This window comes from Passer montanus, unplaced genomic scaffold, assembly GCF_014805655.1.
Source record: "Passer montanus isolate IOZ18808 unplaced genomic scaffold, ASM1480565v1 scaffold85, whole genome shotgun sequence".
Lineage (NCBI taxonomy): Eukaryota > Metazoa > Chordata > Aves > Passeriformes > Passeridae > Passer > Passer montanus.
Window position 1 is genome coordinate 1,936,491 of NW_024373812.1, and position 23,249 is coordinate 1,959,739.

At 37.8% G+C, this 23,249-nt stretch overlaps 1 protein-coding gene across 10 annotated transcripts in view; it reads right to left on the bottom strand.

Annotated features, from left to right (window-relative positions):
• The window catches only part of ELAVL2 (ELAV like RNA binding protein 2), an 85,368-nt gene that overhangs the window by 15,417 nt on the left and 46,702 nt on the right, over positions 1 to 23,249 (bottom strand). For all 10 annotated transcript variants that reach the window (XM_039733302.1, XM_039733301.1, XM_039733300.1 and 7 more), the window contains one exon: positions 6,923 to 7,026. In XM_039733302.1, the coding sequence (XP_039589236.1) occupies positions 6,923 to 7,026 (104 nt within the window). The remainder of the gene's footprint in view (positions 1 to 6,922; positions 7,027 to 23,249) is intronic.

The following is a 23,249-nucleotide window of genomic DNA, read 5'->3' on the forward strand; positions in this document are numbered from 1 at the left end:
AGTTTTAATTCAGGGTCATAAATGCCTGATGAAAGAAAAACGATAATAAAGTTCACTGACATAAAACACAAGATGGGAATTATGCACTACAATCATGGAATAGCAATTCTGTTTTGCCCTTAGAAGGAGCAGTACAGAAGAGCACTTTAAAACCTGCAGTCAGAAACTATCACTGTTTTGCTAAAAATAAGAAATACTCAACTTAGAATTTAAGTACAAATAAAATATATTAAATGAAAGGAGATCAAGTCTCCAAACATTTTCCATTTCCTACTTTTCACATTCTTAAGTCTCAAAAGTCTTTTCTTCGTAATTCACATTCATGATTCTGATCCCCACTCATGCCCAAAAAATGAGAGCACAGGAATTCCAGAGGCACTAGTAATAAAAAAAAAGCAGTTACCTTTCAAGGAGGACAGGAGTACAGACTACAATATTAAGGCCTCCACATGAATAATACAAAAAGCAATAGAATCTTAAACACAAGACCTTGATTATTCTCCTTATTCTCCTGAAGGAAATGAGTAAACCTCAGGTTATACCTAACAAGCTTCCACTCCTGACAGAGACTAGCAAACACAACACTTAGGCATCTCTTGCGCTATTCCAGCGACACATCTAGAAATGCACAAAACGCATTCATTGCAACTTACAGTTTACTGCAATATCTTACAACCCTTCTGGAAAAACTATTACTGCATGGATGAAAGACAAGAGAGTCAACATAAAATATGACAAAAAACCTTGAAAGCTGCTAGATTAACAGCGGTCTATTTGTCTCACAACTACCATAATTTCAAAAGTAAGCATAACCCTGTTTTACATTAATAAAAACTCACTCAGGTACTGTATTTAAAACAAAATAAATTAACAATAATTACAAAACCCCAACAAAACAAAACAAAAAAAAACCCCCTCAAAACAACAGACTCTAACAGATCTCCATGCCTGGCATTTGCAGCGTTTTGCATCCATGCAGAAAGCCATAACCTTCTTAGTGGACTTTGTGTAGCATGGGGAGGGCAGGGTACAAAGATGCAACATCAATCTTAGTAGTAGCAAGCAGGGGGTTTTTTTGTTGTTGTTTTCTAGTCTTTTTTTGTTTTTGTTTTTACTTGCATTAAGACGGGTTTTGAGCAATACTTCCATCAACTCTACACAGCATTGTTGGTCCCTTCTAATATCTCCATTTCTGTGTCAGGAATCAACTATGACAATTGGGAAGGATCTTACCAAACTGCTGAAGTGCTCTGGCTGCAGAGCTGCTAAGCAGCCTTACGGTGAGCTGCACTGGCCCAAGGATTCTCTCCCTCAGAGAAACAGGGATGGACTCTTGCAAGACACTAGTCAGCAGCAATATGGCACTTGGGGCTCAAACAGAAAACTGCGACACACGAGGACAGCGCATTTTACGGTTTGGCCTGGCACTATGTGTGAATGGACAACCAACCACCTGCCTTTAATGTGGTTTACAGGAAGTGACTGCAATATGCACTAAGGACTGAATCCCCCTCTGAATATTATTCAGCTACATGAAAAACAAGCAGCCAGCTTAAGGTGGGTAAGTAACATTCAAAGTCTGAGGAGATTTGAATTTCAGTGAAGAAAAATTTTACCTGGGAGTGAAAAGATGTATGTGTGTACTATTCAAATCAAAATGCTATCAAAGCTTTAACTGTTAACATAGCTAAAAGATTGCATAAGTATAATTTATGTACCTCCTGCAGAAATTTAAGGGAAAAAACCCACACCTTTAAATTTCTTCCAAGAAAAATAGTTCTGTTTCAGGTCTGCTAGAACAGTGCAATTAACCTTAAGATTACAGTCCTGAGATATTAATCACCCTGCCAAGGCCACTAAATATTCTGGCATCAAAGCTCCTCTCTCAGCCTTTGTTGACTGAAAACATCAGTAAAACTCACTAGCTTTAAATTGAACTTCCACATAGGATTCCCTTTTGCTCCTTACTAGATCAATGCTCTTTAATACTAGTGGAGGGGCAGGTGGAAATAAAAAAAAAAAATAAAATCAAGAAGGTAAGGAGGATTCGCCTTCACAGCTCACTCGCCTCTGGTATTTTAATAGAGTTTTCACAAAACTCGTGCATACTTCACTGCTACCCAAGCATATTAGTTAATCAAAGAATTACTACAAAAAAGGGACACTAACAAAATTTTTCTCTACAAGTATCAGTGTTGAAGACAAGAACAACATCTCAATAGTTTTTATCTGTTGCACTGAACTCAGAAATCAAACTCTCTTTTTCAGTGTTTTGCTATTTACCATTAAGTGTTTGAAGTGTTTTCAAGAGTACTATCATTGGTAAAATTTCTTAAGGGTGCAGCTACTGAACAGTTAAAAGTTAGAGAATAATTCCTTGACAATGAATCTTGTAAATCTAAGTAGCAGTTCAAGACATCAAGTGAAATCACATTGCATAATGCCAATTTGCAGCACAGCCCTCATTTCAAGTCCTCCATTGCTATATACAGAACTTTGAGCATTTGTAAAGCTGAATGCTTAGTATCCACTCTTCTACAGAAGTCTTAACTAGCTCTCCTCATTACACAACTTTCTACAGTAGGGCAGTCTACTGGGTGATGATGGCAAAATAGGATATTTTGTGTTTGTAGCCAAAGAATTTGTCAAATTCATTCCAATAGGAAGTTGGAAGAATGTTACATATTAAGCCTGTTTTTATTACATGCAAAGTTATAAAGGAGTGGGAAGAAAACCTACAGATTTAATAATTTAGATAAAATATTCCTTAAATTTCTATTCCCCTGACAGGTAATAATTACCCATGTAAACATCCCAATAAGCCAAAGAACTTCAGAGAAGGAAAACCTTATTAAATTTGACTTTTAAGCAGGGCTACACTAAGTAGAATACATACGTCTTATAAATGCTATCTTATAGAAAAAGACAACTCCAAGGCCTCTAGCCTGGACAAACTATTTTCCCCTCTTTCCAACACATACCTGCATACATGTCTACACATGTCTCACCAGCATTCTCTATTAAGAGAAATGCCAGGTCCTGCATGCAGGGGCTCTGCTACTTCAAGCTCTCAAAAGGGAGGAAGGAGCACAGTATTGCTGCCATCTTCAGTGTCCCCTTGGCAGCTACAATCCACAAAGGACTGTGTCCATCATTAAGCCTAACGAGCATCCATGAAGAAAAGTCAAAAATATTGTCTTGTGTCTTCCTGTCTGTGTAAAAAGCTGCCTCCTACCCACCATCCTGCACAGCTCTCAGCCAGTTTAGAGAGGCCATTTGTCTGCCCACTCCTTTTTATACAGTGAATCTTAAAATACTCTCTTGTTAATGCATAACTCTTTTACTTCACATTGAAAAATATTCCTTTTCAGATAATTTCACAATAAATTCACTTGGATCTTTTTTCTTTTAGAAGTTTTCTCATAAAAATCCCCTAACAAAGGGGAGGGAAAGCCATGCAGCACTTCTCTCCCAAACAAAAGCCAAGACAACAAGAACATGCACTCAATTTTCTTAACCCTATGTGTAAATCAGTGACTCTCATAACTGGTTTGTTTCTCTGAGTATTCCACATTTGGGAAGAACTGATCTTTACAGGATAACTTAAATGAAAAAAAGTAATGGACAAGCAAGCAGGTAAGAAGAAAAATCACTCCAGGCACAAAAAATCCATGTTTTTACTGTCTCTTCAATAGAACAGAGATAAAAAGCCTGCCAGCAGCATCACCTTCCAAAAGAAAAGCCACAGAAAATATTTCATCTTTTATGATATGCAATTTGTTTCCACACTAAAGTTGCATAACCTAGTGAAGCCCGAACTTCACAGGCTATGTGCAGTACACATAAGCCTGTTTACATTGGAAATAAACCATAAATTATACAACAAAGGGCATGACATAATAATGGATGCATACTGTCCAGCTGAACATGGTTCACATATCTAACACACCCATAAGTGGCTTTACCAGCAGAGTATACACCCACCCTTACTATTCAGTTAAATCAGAAGGCAATACACCCACCACCACCAGGTTAGACAAGACTAAGACTGCTAATCCTTGCTTTGGAGACATACACCTGAAAATTGGTTGAGATATTTTTGCAAAAAATTCAGTAAAGTATTCCATAAAACATTCCACAGGACTTTCTTTTAAAAAAGGGAAGAGGTAATAAGGATTTTGTGTTGCTATCAATGTTAAAAAACCCAATCCTTAATCCAGCATTTTGCAAATCCACATTTTTCAATGTATTTTATTTCAAGAAAACACTAAGTGGATGCCCTTAGGGATGAGGAAAAATATATTCAATGACGTTCAGGCTAGTAGGGAAGCTGTAGATCAGAGGTATCTGTCACAGCCCCAATCCAGAGCATCACACATCAGGGTCAGGACAGTCAGTTTCCTCTGAGTAGGATTACACCGAGTTCAGTCACAATGTGAGGATACATCACACTGACTGAACCAGCAAAGTTTCTTCCAGTTTTATATACTAATGGGAAGCAAACTTGAACCATCAATCTACTAAAGTACCAAGCATTCCTGCAGAAGTCCCAAAAATGCACAGAGAGAACAAACCCCTAATTTTTTTTGCTTCTGAAGCCTAAATATACAGTAGCACTCCCATTCAATAGTTTTTCATATGAAGGTGTACATAAACATCTCAAATTAATTTTTTGAAGCTGAAAGTTATGGGTTAGATACTGAGTTTATCAAATCAGCTGGGGTTTTCTCTGGGTTTTTTTTGGTTAATTTTTTTGTGGGGTGGAGGGGTTTGTTTGTTTGTTTTTTGTTTTTGTCACTGTCTCTAGACAAATAGAAACACTGTGGTCCATAAAAAGGAAGTAACCTCTGCAAAGGCCCTGGAATCGAGACCCCATAAGAGACTTCCTCCACCCAATATGCTGCCTCCAGATGCAGAAAAGACCTCAGACATCAACTTGGCCTCTGCTCCCATTGCTCCCTGGCCAATCTGAAGAACACATAAGCTACAAAATGCCTCACAGTAGGAAGAGTATTTCTACTGCTTCATAGGTAAAAGTGGTGAGGTTGGGACTGGATGATCTTTAAGGTATATTCCAACCCCTTAACATCCTGTGATTCTGGGATCTTGGAAAATCCAGTCACAAAAATCTTGGCCTCATACACCATGTCCAAGAAGAGGAGTAAATAAAAGAGAAGAAGTAAAGCAGATTTTGCACTCAAGTCATGCCCACTAACACTGAAAGGTGCTGCTGAAGTTCAACAGGCCTAACTGGGGGTAGCTAGAGTCAGAATTTACTTGTAACTTTAACAATCAGCATTTAAAGATACTTTTATCTAATTAAACAGATTTTCTTTATTTTGGCAAAGAGGCTATCATTTTAGCTTGTGACAACTCCAGAGTTTCAGCTTTGCTTTAGCTAAAGATATTGAATGTACAAACACCTGAGTTTAGTCTGACTGCAAAGGTCTTTGTCTGGTATCTAACCTGCAATTCCACTTTTTGGTCCTAGGAAGGCAGGAAATAAAAAGTATCACTGTCATCACTCATAACCGTCTACTCAATTTTCAACTTTTTTTTTTTAAAGGCCAAAATTGATTAAATTAATCACTTAGCAAGGTGCAGGAAGATTAAAAATTCAAATACGGCCAGCATGAAGTAAGTTACCATAACCCCTCCGAAGGGAACATTTTGATTTGGGAGACCTGGCTTGATTTTCTCTAACCACCTCCTTTTTTTATTTTGCCTACATAGTCAACAGTCCAGTTTGTCCAACCCTGGACATACAAGTCATGCTGGCTCAATCCAAGGCATTACATGTCAAAACTACTACAAACAGATTACCTCTCACCAACACAAAAAAGACAGCTTCAAAAGTCCTGAAGCACAAAATTAATTTGCTCAATTTTCCCCTAAAGTAGAAAATGAGAGAGGACAAGACATCTGCCAGAAACAAACAGGGAGCTTTCAGCAGATAAGCATCTGTCCATGTCTTTCATCCATCACACCCGTGTGCCATGAGACATCATTTTTTACGAAGCTGTATTTAAGTTTCAAATATTGTAATCCACTTTATTAAATCTTATGAATACTGAATAGGTACGACACTTCTGCCAAAATTACTGGTATCTTATTTTTGTTTCAGTTGTCTTTCAGTGGCTCTGCACTGTTTTTTAAACACAAGTGTTTTTAGAGGGAAACTATTTCATGTCTCAAACATGCTCCTGGTTAGAAAGGAGCCACTATCCAAGTGATCAGCTAGCAAATCCTGCTTTTTAATGAGGAAGAACGAGCTAGCTGGAACATATACAGCTTTCAGGCACCAACACCTGTGAAACATGTTCCATAGTCTGCATTTCCTTACAGTTTTATTTAATCTCCTCTCTCTCAGAATTTCGGAGCTCAATTGCTCAAATGAGTGTCCTCAGTCTTCTGTTATTGGATTAAAAGAGGAGATGAAAAAAGTAACTCTCAATATTTGTTTCTAGAAATTTGAGAAACTCAATTTAGTAAACAAGTGTGTGAGGGGTTGTAACATAACAGAAAAAGATAGGAATACCAAACATTCGAGACATAATGACCAGAGCCAATATTTGAAATATTTGAAGTACTGTTAAGGAAGTTATACTATCTTTGAGAAAATAAGGAAGCACACAGTATTCAAACAGCATGCAATATTGCATTTCTTCAACTAGGGTATATAATAATCCCTCAGTTAAAGCAATTCAACTATACATCTAAAGTGTTAAGTTGGTTAAGAAAATGTAATTTTCTATACTTTCTACACTTAATCTAACTCCAAACATAAACACCACAAAGGACCATTTACTACATGAAATCCTAGTTTATTCTACTGACACTGGCTGAATGCTTGTTACACCTGTAAAACAAATCACAAAGTCAAAGCAGCTCAGTTTTTAAAAATTATTTTAACCCTACATACCTTTATAGTCTTAGTTTGAAGTCTCAATCCATTCAGGGTATTGATAGCTTTTTCAGCATCCTTGGGGTCAACATAGTTCACAAAACCATAACCCAAACTCTGTCCTGATTAAAAAGAAAAAGTCATCATTAGTATTGCAGTGCCACACAATGAATAGCCAATAATTTATCCCCTACAGACACACACTGAGTAAATATTGCTTATACTGAAAAACAGCTCCCACTCCAAAGGATCACGTAATCTAATTTTTCCACTAACATTGGTAGATTTCAAGTACCTTCCTCTGTTCTTGTGATCAACACAGAAATTACTACATTCAGTTTAATGCAAGACTTAAAATGCCTACTGAACCTACTAAGTGCAGGTTCAGAAGTACGTTATGATCTGTTTGACACTGGAGGATATGCAGAAACATCAAGTTTGAAGTGACATCAGGAATCCACTACTCACTCCTAAACTTCATTGAACATAAGAAGTATAGTGGCAAAATTCTGGACTACTGCTTGAAAATGAAAGTCACTCAATGTCAGAATTTGAGCCAAATTAGAAGCCAAAAAATTTTATGGATGTTATTCATATACTACATAGTGCCTTTCAGTAACAAGGAGTTTAAAGGCTCATTTTGTTCCAATATTCAAAATAACAGGTACAAGCATCTGATCAAGAATTAAATATCAGCCAAAGATGCAGTATTATTTTCAGGCGTTTTTAGTGCTGGAAATTCAGATGACAGATGGACATAAAGCATTTTTCATTAGTTCTTATCTCTGAACAACAGCCCCTTTCTAATCATTAATATTGCCTAAGCACTTACTAAACACTTGAGTTTAGCAGTAGTCATCTTTTGACAACTTCAAAACCTACAGTACACTATCCCTAACTAGCATCCTACTTTAGAAGTATTTTTAGTGCATAAGAACGCAAATAGGTGAAAAATTTTAACATAGTGAAAAGATATACTTAGCAAGAATACTGTCCTTTATTAGGACAAATCTTTCCAGAAACACTTCCATACTCTGACGGGGTTTTGTTTGTGGTTTGAGGCTTTTTGGGTTTTTTTAAGACACCAAAACAAGGTAAAATAAAATTGTCAACAAGCCATAGGGAAGCATCTGAGAAACCTAATTCACAAAATGCTAGTTAGAATGACTAACACAACAAGCTTGGATGCACAACAATATAAAATGATAAACAACATCACATAAAGCACAAATGGCATATTCATTGTCCAAAAACAATCTAACAGAATTCATGCTTTATCAAATTCTTGTATGATATCCATATAGTATGCATTTAAAGGTACGCAATGCAAAAAAAAGCAGGAAATTTTGCACTTTGTTAAATACCATAAGAGGGTTTACTAACTGGCTCATCATCACTGGCATTTACAATTTTGCACCTATTATGCCTTCCATGGCACCAAAGGTCAGAGAACACCACCACCCCACTCCCCAAAGCCACTTCCATTCTCTCATATCTCCTCCTCAAAGCACCTCAGACAAATATAAATTGTCTAGATGGATCCATGAACAGGTTAATACACACATTAACAAAGAATCCCAACCCAAACAAGAGAGAAGACTGAGCACCTGCTCTAGAGAACCCTGCTCTGAGCAGGAGGTTAGACTCCATGATCTTCATGCCTTTAACCTCAGAAGTTTGTCATGTTTCTGTAACAAACCATATGGAAATACCCAAAAGCATTTCTGTATTCATTTACAGCTCTGCCTAGATATTCCTATGTTTCTAATCCTAGAAGACTTTTTACTTATAAGTTTGATTACAGTAGAGCAATTTCTGTACCTGTCACCTCCATCACTTCCACTGTCGGCACGGTCTGCAGATACTTCCCAACAGCATCTCCAAAAAAGAGGAATCTCTCTTTTTGTGCATTCATTTTATGCGATTTCGGTGTTATCTACTACTACAGAAATGGTGATTTTGTTATTAATCTCCTGAGGAGCCCTTTTAAATGTCAACCTTAAAAGTTTTTAAAATCTCAAAGTGAGAGCTATTTCATACAGGATGTTTCCTATACAACACTTATTACAGATGTAACAGAAAAAGATGGGGAAAAATTATTTCTCCTATCCCTCTGTGTTGATGTGTTCTGCTTTTCATACAAAAAACACCCAAACTGCTATAGACAAAGAGCTTACCCAGCTGTTACAAAGGATTCAATTCATGACCATTCTTCTGTAGACACTCTATTAGCTGAACTTGACAAATATTAGGACATTAGCATAGGAAGGTGCACCAAAAAACACAGTAATTTATTCAGAACAAGTCTGAAATACTTTATGAAATTTTATTCTGTCATTTGAGAATTAAAGAAAAGCTTTTACCATGAGAGTGGTAGTATACTGAAACAGACAACCAGATACCCCACCAGATACCTCATTCCAAGCTATGATAGTATACTGAAACAGACAACCAGAGGGGTTATAAATTCTCCATTCCTGGAGATACTCAAGAGCCTGAATGGACATGGGTCCTGGGCAACTTGCTGAAGCAAAATCTGCTTGTGAAACAGGAAATGACTAGATTATCTCCCAAAGTCCTTTTCACCCTCAGTAAATCTGTGAATGGGATTCTATTTACTTCAGTTTTGTTTTACTTAGGTTATCACCTAAAATTCAGAAGTGTTCTCTGAAGTCCTTATTTATTTAGAAAGATTAAGAAAATGCAAAACTCATTAAACATTAGTGAAGATTAGTGGTTTATTTAGACATTAGCAATAATTGAGAGCCAAAAATCACCTTCTTCATAGCACATAAGATAAATGTTGACTTTGAACAAGCAATGCAAATAATTGTAAATCAAACCTGATTTCTGGAATCAGTGTTTGAGGAACCACACTTACATCTTCCTGCTTATATTAACCTCTTGTTAAGTGGCTTGTCAGTTCACAGACAGATGGCTGAGTTCCAGAAAATTCAGACAAGCATTTAATAAAATGCAGTGGGAGCAGCTACTCCAAACACCCCACCAGATACCTCATTCCAAGCTATGTCTGACAGGTGGTGGGAAAATACAAAGTGGGTTACAAGGAAGAACTGCATTTCTAAGTTCTAAGTGACAAGAACTTCAGTCCAAACTTATTCAAGTACCACTACAGCTGTAAATGCTAAAGAGAAGTTTGGTCTTACTGTGGATTTCAGACAGAGAGACCACGATATCCACCATGCACAAATTTTACTCAAATAAAAATAGAGGCAACTGGCCAGGGTAACTCAAATCAGTTCTCCTTCTGTGAAGAGGCTAGATTTAAACCAAATCAGCCACCACTTAGGATATTCAAGAGGAACTTCATTATTTAATGAATGTAATAACTAGTTGTATTGCCTGAAAATAAGGACTGGACTGAACAATGACAAAACTGGACTCTTCCATTTGTGCTTCTTCGAGACCAAACTCCATTTGCCAAGACAGCAATGACCTGCAGAACAACATTTGTTTCTAAGTCTAGTAGCACACTTAAAAATATATTATGTGTCTGAGTCTGTAAAAAGGTGACAGAACAAAGAAGGTAAATCTATAGCTATCCACAAGTTAAACAATCCCCAGACTTAAAAATGTGTATCAAAAAACTGCTTAGTCTTCTACTAAGACAGGGCCAGCTGCACCAGGGTCTTGCCTTGGCTTTGTGTTTCCAATTTGTGATTCATAACACTGTCTGAGAAAACTCTTACAGGTCTCTAAGTCAGCTGTCCTGGTGCTCTGTCTGATACTATGTGTTTAGGTATTTTGTATAACCAGTTTTACTTTTTGAGGATCTTCAAAATTAAGGCCTACTCAGCCTTAACAGACAAGAGACTACCCAGGTCATCAGCTCTTTATCTTATAACTCAGATCTACAACTATTACTAAATTTAGATTACCCTAAATAAAGGAGTGTCAAGAGTTTCTTATTTAACTACCAGCTGACCTTAACCTCCTGGATAGTTCTTGTGGCTACTTCTCAAACCTGTTTAAAGATGTTTCTGTAAACTTTCTGCTAGATTTTATGCTTTCGACACTATGAATGTTAGACACCATGGTGCAGAAAAATCCCAACAGTTAGTTAAATGATTGGTAAAATCACCTGGATTAGGAAAAGTAAAAGTAATTAAATGATCTGGAAGGAATGAGGAAATTAGTGGGGAAAAAGCAGTCTGACTTGAATTTTCTTCAAAAAAATCTGAAAACCCAAAAGCCACATAGTAGAAGCAGTGCATCTCACAAGCCTGTAAAACAGCAAAGTTAGAATAGAATAAAAGCTGTGATTTGAACGTTCACATTGGAAGCTCACATTTATGAATTACATTTTATGTTTTATGTAACAAACACTTGTAACAAAGTCAAATTCAAGTGCAAGTGGCAAAAAATCTTTTCAGTTAGGCATCTCTTTGAACCTAGACATACTATACCCATTAGTAATTGACAAATGTTCAGTCTCTGTGGCCTACAAAAAAAGTGCAGAAAGCACTATGCTATTCAGTTTAATAGGGGAAACTGTTCCATTTTTATTGCATGTTTTTGAGCTTCATAAATATGACTTGATCAACATGTATGATGTTTAATTAATTAGATAATGCCAAGTTACTTTTTGGCACTATAGTCAATAGATGGAATGGATTTTGAGAGGGGAAGGCCAAAAAGGTATTTCAAACAATTTAATTCTAATCAGTCTAATCAGACTGCTCAACAGACTGACTGGACATTCAAGTGTACACCAGAAAAGCGTAAGTAAAGCGATTACTACCATTAAAAAACAAGTAATGAACACACTAATTCAATACTTAGGAAAGAAAGCAGACAGACTTCACAAACACCTGTTACCAAATGACCAAAATAGTTTTAAGTTGAAATAACTAAATAGGAAATCATAGCTATGGTCACAGTGCTCCTGCATTTACTATTGTGCCTTGAAAGATGACTTTTTTAGCTTCAAAAATACACAGGCTAATTCACAATACTTATCACAGAAGAACCACAAATAAACCAGTTGTAGCTTACCCAAGCTGTTTCATCAATGTTTCCTATAAAATATAAGTAATGCACAGAGCTGTAAAAGCCCTAAGAAAATCCTCTGCTGCCCAATATTCAGAACAGACGCTACCCAGAGAGAAAAGAGGTCATGTAAAGCAGATGTGATAGAGGTGACACTTATCCATTTTTAATGTTTTGCTTTTAAAGGTAGCAGCAACATTCCTTAAAGCAGGATAGAACCCTCTCTGAAAGCTAAAGAATTAAATCTGGCCAGGGATGTCAAAGCAAACAAGAAAAGCATCTACATAGAAAGTTGGTGAAAGAAAAGGTTAGGGAAAATGTGGGCCCTCTCCAGAACAGGAAGATGACCTGGTTATCAGGGATATAGAAAAGTCTGAGGGACACCGAACAACTTTTCTTTCCTCAGTCTCTGCCAGCAAGTGCTTCAGCCACACTGCCCAAGTCGTGGAAGGCAAAGAAGGGACTGGGATAATGAAGAACCATTTACTGTATAAATGCATCATGTTCAAAACCATCTAAGGAACCTGAAGGTGCACAAGTCTTTAAGACCTGGTCAGACACATCCATGGGTTCCTAAGGGAACTGGCAAAGGAAATGGCTAAACCACTATCCATCATATTTGAGAAGCTGTGGCAGTCTCATGAAGTTCTCCCTAATTGGAAAAGTGAAAACAACCTCCATTTTCAAAAAGGGAAATAAATACAGTACAGGAACTATAGGCTAGTCAGTCTCATCTCTGGGCGAAGCAGATCCTCCAATTACGGTAAGACAGGGGAAATGGAGAGGTGACAACAGCCAGCATGGTTTCACTAAGGACAAACCGTGCCAGATAAACTTGGTGACCTTCTACAATGGGGTTGAAGTGTTGGTGGGTGAGGGAAGAGTTGCTGATGTCATCTACCCGCAGTTATGCAAAGCATTTGATACTGTCCCACACAAGAGTCTCGTCTCTAAGTTGGAGAAACAAGGATTCCATGGTGGCTGAGGAACCAGCTGGGTATTCACACTCAAAGAGTTACAGTCAATGTCTCAATGCCCAAGTGGACACCAAGGACAAGCAGCAAGGAGTGTTTGTATGAGGTCTCTATTGGGACTGGCCCAGTTTCACTCTGTCACCAACACAGACAATGGGATCAAGGCCACCCTCAGCAAATTGGCTGACAACACTGAGCTCCATGGCACCATCGATACACTTGAGGGAAGGGATGCCATCCAAAGGGATCTGGACCGCTTGCAAGGTGTGTGTATTTGTGACAACCTCATGAACTTCAACAAGGCCAAGTGCACAGTCCTGCACTTGTGTTGGGGCAATCCCAAGGACAAACACGGGGTGTGCAGAGAAGTATAGCCCTGCCAAAGAGGATGTGAGGGACCTGATGGATGAGAGGCTGGACATGACCCAGCCCTGGGCACTCACAGCCCAGAAAGCCACACATGTCCTGGGCTGCATCTAATGCAGTGTGGCCAGCAGGACAGGAAGGGGATTCTGCAGCACCTCTCCTGTGAGGACGAGATAAAAACACTGGGTTTGTTCTGCCTGGAGAAGAGAAGGCTCTGGAAAGATCTTACAGTACCTTCTAGTACGTAAAAGAAGCCTAAAAAAGAGCTGAAAAGTGACATTTTACATGGGCATGTAGTGATAAGACAAGGGGAATGGATTTAAACTGGAAGAGGGAAGATTTATATCAGGTATAAGAAAGAAATGCTTTACTGTGAGTATGGTGAGATGCTGGAACACCTTGCCCAGAAAAACTGTGGGTGCCCCACCCCTAGAAAAATTTAAGGAGAGTCTGGATGGGTCTTTACATAACCTGTTCTAGGGGAAAGTGTCCCTGTCTAAGATCCATCCCTGTTAGATGATTTTTCACGTTCTCTCACAAAACAAACTATTTTATATTTCTGTAAACATAAAAATTATCTGAACTGTTATTTTGTATGAAAGTGTTCAATAACTATGTGATATACATTAAACATAAGACTTGAAAGGTAGATGAATACAACTTTTAACCTAACAGTAGTTAAATAAGCCCTGTCAAGGAGTGGAGTCCTTTACAAATGCACAGTGAGCTTAAATGCTGCCTTTTCAGTAGTCCTGCAACATTCTATAGCTCCTGAGAAGAATGGATATTGCTTTCTGCCTAACACCATGATTAGACAGCAGCTGATTAATACAATAGTTTTATTTCATGACTGATTAGAGCATCTTGGTATTCTCCTTGGTCTTCTCTGAAGTTTTTTGGGCATAAATTTCAGCAGGCTTGACACTAGACATTTCTGTATTATATAAAGCCTGGTCCTGACGTTTTCTGCTGTCTAGCTAGCTACTAAACCTGTGTTCTCATGATTTCCCTCTCTAAATAGCTGCTGATGACAGATAATTTTCCTGGATGCCTATCTGAGAAGCTTGTCTTCCCTGAGAGAATCTAGAGCCAGTGCTGAAGAACTTCACTTGAGCATGCAGCTGGTACCTCTTTTCCCCCCAACACTGCTCCACTAGTATACAATGGTATTATTACCAGGTAATTAGCAGGTACTGAAAGGAGAGCAATTTCAGCACTAGAAGAACTTCCATTGCTGCATTTCTTCCCACAGTCAACCACTTGCATCATTTCAACACACACTTTCCACTTGCATGAACCAGAACAGCCTTTTGACAATGCAGCACAATTCTTCTGAAAGCCTGGGACACCCACCACATGAGGGAGTCCTAGGCTGCTGTTTCCCATCAGAGCTATGGAATGCCCAGTGAAAGGGCTGAGAAAGCTGACTTCTGGCAGCAATTGTTGATTACATTACCAGAGTACCCAGATAATCCTGCATCTTGACTGGAATTCTTAGAAATTCCTGTAATGTATGAAGGCCAAACAAAACAAATAATTAACAGTATCAGGTAATTACAGTAATTATTTTTTCTACAAAAACCAGAGTCACAACAAATTCTACAATCAGCCGAGTTCTCAAAACCTCTTCAGAATGTGTTGATCAAATAAGTCTACATGAGTTCTGTGAAATGTACTGGCTCATTTTAAGGAGCAAAGAAGAGGTGTTGTTTCTAAGTTTCTCATTGTCAGGTAAAAGTAATGTAAGAAAAGCAGCCCTGCCAATTGAATTCTATTAATGCTAAATTTTGGAAAAGAAAACCCAAAACTGTCATATATTACCATCCCAACAGGCATATCAAACAAAAAGTAAAAATAACAACAAAAAACCCCAAAACATTTACAACCTCATTAATAATATATTTTAAAATTAATGCACACCACTAAGGTATAAAACAATTTTCAAGGTCTACACACAAAAACTAAGCACAGACTAATCATACTATGGAAAATTAAAAGTCTGAATAGAAAATAACACACTTATACGTTTCCATAGGACAACGAAAAATTATTGATAATCATACATTTAAAAAATTGGATTTTTCTACAATAGTCACCATACCATCATTTCAGACACATCAGGCAATTTCAACTTCTGCAAAACAATCTTATTGCAAAAGACTAAGTTATAGGACTATAACCAGTAAGAACTTCAATATCACAGAAGAAATCACAGGTGAAAAACCTGTCTTGAAAAAACCCCAAATGGGACATACTATTTGCATCAATATCACAGTGAAGAACACAAACTCTGAGGATAATAAAGTCTAGGAATTAAAATTCATTGCCTACAGTGAATTTCTACAGAAACAGAACTCATAGGAATAGAATTCTTCTGGAATAGAATTCCAGAAGATTAAGGAGCTTATTTCTTTTTATAATTTATTTTAAATTTTATAATTTAACTTCAACTACATATACCACCTACTTAACTCCTCCAAAAACTGTCATCTAGACCTTGACTGAAAGAGAATAGCCCTTTTTCCTGTGCACACTAGTGTATTTTCTGCTTTCAGCCTGTAAATGGCCATTTTACGAACACTGTTTACAATAAACTACACTGTGTTTAAAGCCATAAACTTCTGTCTCAGTGTATGAAGCTAACTGGCAAAGATCCTTGTACTAAACTAGTGCAAGAAAAAGCCAGCTTCGTATTTTTGCAAGCAGGACCAAGTCAAATTCACAGAAACTTGGCATTAGGTTTTATTCTGCCTTTGATCACTCTGAAGGTTGTATGCACTCGTGCAAAAATGCCGTTAAAAGATACATCCATGACAACATATGAAGACCATATATGAATCTGTCTTCAGAATTCATCTCATGGACTCAGGTAATTTTTGCAAGTTTCCTAAAATTTCAGAGTGAAGATATGTTCCATGACCAGTACGGAGTATGAAACATTCAACCCTTTTTTCTGGCAATTTAAATTGTCAGAATGTTCTACAATGTACTAGAGGGATCCTGTGGTGTGGCAACCCCACAGACAACTTGTGAGCCAAGACAAGGTATCATTCAGTTGGTACCAGCTCTTTTACAAAAAAGTTGCCTCATTCATAAGTCACTACTGTCATCGGTGATTAATGCTGTGGAGACTACCACAGCATTATCTTGACACTGAATAAGGCTAGAAGCACACACTCAGACACACAACTCAATTAAGTGTAGCACTGTATCTGAAACTCCCTACATGACTGTGGTCTAACCAGAAGGGATAAATGCATAAGTAGAGGATACCATCAAACTTTCTGTTCACTGAATCTAAGTTACTGTTCAAGTTTCAAATTATATTTTACTCTGCATTAAGGCTTTAATTGAATTTTAAAAGCAGCTTAGCAAAATAAGGGAACCTGCATAAGTCATTGAGCAATCCCTAATTTAATTGCAGTTTGCGTATAGCTCCAGCAGATGGATTCTATTTACTGAACACACAACTTATACATCACTGAGCAGGTGAGGCTGGGAAGCTTGTAAGAAAACACCTGTAAACTATGGTTACGACTAGATTTCAGAATTTGATACTTCAATGTCTTTCTCCCAAACCACTTGTCAGCTATCACTCTAAATCTGGAATAATTAAAGTTGAAGAATGAATGAAAAGTATCAAACACTGATCAAAGTATTTGACACACATTAAGTAGATTGTCTCTAATCTCAACCAAGTTCAACTCTATTAATTTGGTGCCATCCTTCTGCATTATAGCTTATGGCTCTTCACATGTGAGAAACGTCATCATCTGGTGTTTCACCAACATAAGCCTGTTGTTGCTGGATACAAAAGTGATGGTGCAGCTCTGGTTCTTCCCTGCAGCAGGAGGATAAAGTTCATGGTGGGGGGGTACCATGGATGCTAAGCATTACATGACCCCAATAGAAGATGTTCTGCAAGCCAGCAGAGACATCAGCTGAAGGTTAACAGAGATCCACCATGTCCAAATAGAAAATCTCAGTGCCAGAAAGTGTGGTTGAAAGCAGGAACTTCACGGAAAGGTGCATGCTATTGCACAAGCAAAAAATAAAGCAAATCCTTATGGAAACTACAGGAGGAGGAACACTGGGAATCACACCCATTACTGCCTTGGATTCAAACATAACAAGTGACAGCCAAAAACTGCTTGAAATAATGAAGACTGAAGACACCCAGACCTTCTTACAAACTAACTTGTTATATTACAAGGAGAAGATCCTTACCACTCCAAGGTGAAAAAATACCATGGAATTTGCCAAACCAAATATTGTTCTGAAAGCTAGCTATACCCTTTAATTTTTACCACTATTAGTAGTAACATGTTCCAGGCATCTCAGTTTTGTCATTTGCAGCCAACTTACTCCTTGTCAGGAATACAGCCAGGAGCGCTAAATATTCTGTCTTATTGTATCCACCTAGTCACCTTAAATAAGCAAGTGGATGTAAAACACTTTGTTCTACTCCTGGGGTGTTTAAAAACCTGTGGTAATGTGCTCACCACCCAAGTAAAAATATGGCATGACACTTTGTTGTCGTTTAAACCCAGCTGGCAACTAAGAACACATAGCCACAACTAAAAACACTGCCCTTCACATCCTGGTCAAAAAGGGGAGAAGAATTTTAAAAAAAGCTCACCAGTGAAGACCAGTTTAATTGACCAGTAATTGAAACAAAGTAATGTGCAATACTACTAATAAAATGAAATAAGAAAGGAGAGAAACCCCAAGGAAAACAAGTGATAGACAAAAGAACTGCTCATCATCATCCAGTGGCTTATACTAAACCCTATCCCTGAACTGTGAGCACTCCCCATTTTAGGTTTATAATTTGGGCATGAGGTTCTACAGTGTGGAATATACATTGCTGGCCAGTTCAGGTCCCTGAAATGTCTCTGTTCCCACACGTGCTCACTGGCATAGCACGAAACTCTCAACAGTCCTTAATTCAGGGCAAAGCCTGCTAAGCAACAGCCAAAACCATCAGTATGTTATCAACATTATTTTCATACTGATTCCAAAGCACAGCTCTCTACCTACGGCTGAGAATAAAGGAACTCTCTCCCAGCCAAAACCAGGACACACCTGAACTTAAATTCTTTTCCCAAACTTCACAAAAACAAGTATTACTTTGGAATGGTTGTTTTGTTTTGGTTGTTTGTCCAGCTTTTTACCTGCTAGTTAATCTCAGAGTTTTGAAAGACATCCTAAAAGGCACCATTATCCTAAGTTTGAAAAATATTTCCCTGCTCTACGAGAACTTATTTCATAGGTTAACTTCCAATGTTGCTTTCAATCACATGCATGGTTTTTGGTTTTTTTTTTCTTTTTTTTTTTCCTGGTCTTTACTGATGAAAGAAAATGTGTAGAAAAATGATAAATTGTCCTCAAAACAATTTCTTTCCCTAGTGTAGGTCTTAACTGCCAACTCAAAAAATATGTGCCTGAAAGTATGCCCAAGGGGAACTTTTTTTTTCCAGTTTTAACAGCTCTAATTAATAAACAAGAACAACTGTAATCTGCAATACTAAGTAGCTGGAAAACACCATTTCTTTTTGCAGTTGCTAAATAAACATGGGACAAAATGTGCTGAGAAAAGCTGAAGTTTTCGATATTTGAAATTGAACTATGTCTCCACAGCAATTAATTCTTACATTAACATAGAGAAGTTGTTCTATAAGTAAGACTGGCTTTTCTTTTGTTTAGAAGGTGGTGGGCAAGAGTGGGAAACTGAAATAATCAATGCATCTTACTATAGATGCAAGATTTCATAACCATTGTACAGCTCCAAGTGCATTTCAAAAAATGCTTTGGTTTAATATGCACAAAGACACAGCTACCACAAAAACTTATCTACAACAGCTCCAGAAACTCAGAAGACAGGAAAGGATTCACATTACAAATCCCATTCTGTTTTAGTGAATTCTGCTAAATGCCTCAAATAAGTAAAGGTAAAAACAAATTGCTGCAACCAGTCAATAGCACAGAAATTTTGAAGAAAATATAGCTGTGTCCTTGATAACTGTGGGAATTGGTACATTTACAAAAGAAATTAAAGGAATCCTAAAATGAAATACAATATCTGAGCCATCTCAGTTTTTTTTCTCTTTACTGTGAATTAAAGTATTAGGTCACTAAAACCACAGGCTTGCATAGTTTTCTTCTGTGGCATTCTACAGCTTTCTATTTCCACTCTGACTTGACATACTCCAGGAAGAAAAATTCCATAGAGAATAGTATAATAAGCCCTCTTCTGAGTTGTACACAGAAAACCACAACACAGTCTGGCCAATTTTCACAGCCAAGAGCTGCCAGTTGAAGTACTGCGATAAAAGAATATAAAACACAGATATACATATACTTTATAGAAAATAAACACACACAACGAGAAAGTTCCCTGCATGTATTTTAAGGTCTTGCTTCAATACATAATGGACAAACCATGAACCTGTTGGAACCATCTGCAGCTTGAAATCTTATTACTTACCACTCAGCTTGTGGAGGCTGAGAGGAAGTATCTACTTTCTGTAGGGACATCCAGGTCCATATAATCCACATGACATCCTTGGAGTGAAAGAGCTTCAGGGTGTGCAGGTCACTTACATCACTATCCAAACGAGGCAGACATCACTGAAACATACCTTCATTATTATAAACACTCTGCTCTAGTCTCACAGCACAGCCACCCTGAAAAGCTGTTACGCTGTAAGAACTTCAGGTTATGAGAGGTCTCTCACACACTAGCTTCCACTAGAATCAACATTTATTCAAACAGCTGGCCCAGGATCACTAAGATGTAACTGCAACATATATCTACATACACATACGAAATTGCAAACATTGTAAGATATACCAAACTGGCAGCCTGGGACTCCCAGTATGGAAGCAAAGAGCCCTACCTTAGCTAAAAGCACACAAGATAGTCCTCATCACTACAGGACCAATGCCAAACCTCAATTCTTTCACAGGCTACTTGTAAGTTATGGCAACCACTGACAGAAGCAAATGGTAATCTGTTTGCAGAAAAGTGCAAGATTATGTATATTGTAATTATCTCCATCAAAAAGCACAGTGTTTGCTAAAAAGCAGAGTGATTTAGTGTTCAGAAAGGTCCCTAATTATATTTAGTCATATAAGAGAGTTAAAAATTTTTAAAACATCAATTTCTTGCTTATGCTATATATTGAGATCAACACGTTAATTCAGATTAATATATGATGAATAATCATTTTAAAAACAGCTTGTTTCCATTAAGTTGCTGCTATGAGTGAATCCATGGCAGGTTTAGTCAAACAGGTCTTTTCTACCTCTTTTACTTGTAAAAACAAAGCCTGTGAACTTCTGAAAGGTCAAAACAGTATCGTGCCTGCTTAACAGCAAAAGTCATATGAAAGTACAAAGACACAGTGCTATCTTGAGCAACAGAAGATGAAACAACTTCCTTCATCTTCACCTGTTTACACGACTCATTTCCACGAGACAAGTGAAGTGCAATAAATTATGCTGTTTACTATTAAAAGGTACAGTAAATGCTGCTAAATACTTTTTAGTAATATTAAATAGCAATCAGAAGTATAAAACATCACAGAATTGCCTGGGTTGGAAGAAACCTTAAAGGCCATTTAGTTACAACCCCTCAGCAGATTTAAGATGTTAGCTGTGCTCTGGATATAAGACATAAGGCTTGTTTGAATCTTAAGTCTTCCAGGATTATCCCTGCAGCATGATACTTCAAGCATCCAAGCTAGCTAAGTAAGCCAATACTCTGCTGCTGCACTTTTTTCCAACACGCACACAAAGTTCAAAATCACTTTATTAACTTCGTGCCATAACTCACCAAGTCCATGGGCCATACCAGAAACTGCATTTTAACATCTGCAGAACTCAAAACACAAACTTGAAAACTTTAAAAAGGTGATTTTAAAATCAACCCTCCCTCTCCTCAGAAGATCTATGCTTCAAGTCATGACAGATAAATATGTATAAACTTAGTCATGACAGATAAATATGTATAAACTAATATAAATAGAAATTTGCCTCCAATCCTATTTGGCTTCTATTCTAAATTTCACATTTTAGTCAAGTTTTGCACAACACATTCCACTGGCAAGACACAATTTTCCAGGCAGCACCGTTTGTCCACAACCCTGCCTTAATCAGAAATTGTCAGGCTGACAAAACCTCACTCATCTCAGGACACCACCTAGCAGCCGCAAGCAAATACCCATGTGCATCACACACCACACAAGAGCAGGCACTTCAACTACTTCTTCCTTTAGCTGCTGAATTACTCTACTCTCCAGCCAAGGGCACAAACCCCTGCAAAAACAGCTGATGCATTAGAGTGATATAGAACTGCAAACACCAAACACAATGGGAGTAAAGGCTAACACGAAAAAAGAGCTGAGGAGTTTATCAAAGACAGCAAGCCTCTCTTGAAACATGATGAAGTTGCTGTGCTCTGTTCATTCATGTAGTCCTCTCCATACCAGGCACTCATACTATATGAGCAAGTACCTGAAATTCCAGCTACTCATTGCCCTACCAGGCTCAATTTTTTTTTTTAATTTTTTTTTTATTTATGTCATGGGAATGCTTAAAACTTTCTACACTGTAAATAAAGTAACTTTGAACACTAAGCCCCTCCACAGATATACCACACCATCTCCATCTCCTCCTGCTTCCTCAGTAACATAAAAAAACCCCCAAACCTACTTTGTAGGTAGGACCCACCTATTTTGCTTCCTTGCTTATCTTCAAGGCAGTAGTAAGCCTCAAATTCAGAGTCTCAGTTTAAAGCACAATAACATTTTTTCCCCATCTTCCTGTAAGGTTAGTTTAGACACCCTAAAATTAGACTTCCATTAAGGGAAGTGAAAGATTTAGAGCTGGAGAGAAAGCTAAGACTGCTCAGAGCAACAGTGACAGAAGACTTGAAAGAAACTGGCAGCCCAGGCTCAACTGAGGTCACTTTCAAAGTCAGGAGTTTTAGATATGCAGCAGCACTGACAAGGCATAAGGTTTCCCACAGCTCTGCCCTTGCCAGACACTAACATTTTCAATGTTATGATAAAAGGAGTGAACACTACAGAGCTTAACAAGTTTCACATGTTCTAGATTCAAGCAGCCAGTCAGTTAACACACATTTTTTATTGCTTCCACTGAGGACATAAATAGGTTTCCCCTGATAACCAAAAGACTCCTGTACAAGTCACTGCAAGTGTAAGAGCCATCTCTAAGAGACTGATGTTTCAGCCATGCTCTGCTGAAACAGGCCACTTGCCCCTCAGGAAAGAAAATCCTTTAACAAGTCATGGCCTCAGCTGTTGGGGCTGACTATAATTCAGCATGGTGACAAGTGTTTCATCTGACCCTGCACTAGAGGAGACTGAGTGCTCCATAACCAAGGATCTGCCAAGCAGAGTCCTTCCCAACACAGCACTGACTATATGACCAGTGTTAGCACTATGAACACAAGCTCTGCCTGACAACATCATGTCCAGCTTTCTTTCTATTTCTATGACCAACGCAGAATCCTTTGCATTTATTACCATGGTACTTCAATGAAGACCAAAAACATGCATAAGAACTAAAACTCTCTGTACAAACTTTAACTGCAAACATACTGACAGCTGCATCAACAATTTTATGGAAGTGTTCAACTTTCAGGCAGTTTTTCTAGAACTACAGTTCTAGACATCTCAATCATGTGCTGCATTTTACACCTTCACTTTGTGCAACACAGGAATGGTAGAATACTTCCAAGTATCTGAGAAACTACTATCTTCAAGAGGACAAGATGAAATTACAAAATTAAGCAAGATATCCTGTTAGCTTTAGTCTTACGGAAACAGGTGTAGGAGACAGAAATGTGATCCTTCCTCTATAAGAGTATCCATCACAGTACTGTAGACTAGACTACGGTACTCTGGATTGTATTCTAGACTGCAAAGCCTAGACTGTCTATGAAATTTTTAAGGGGTCACATACACACA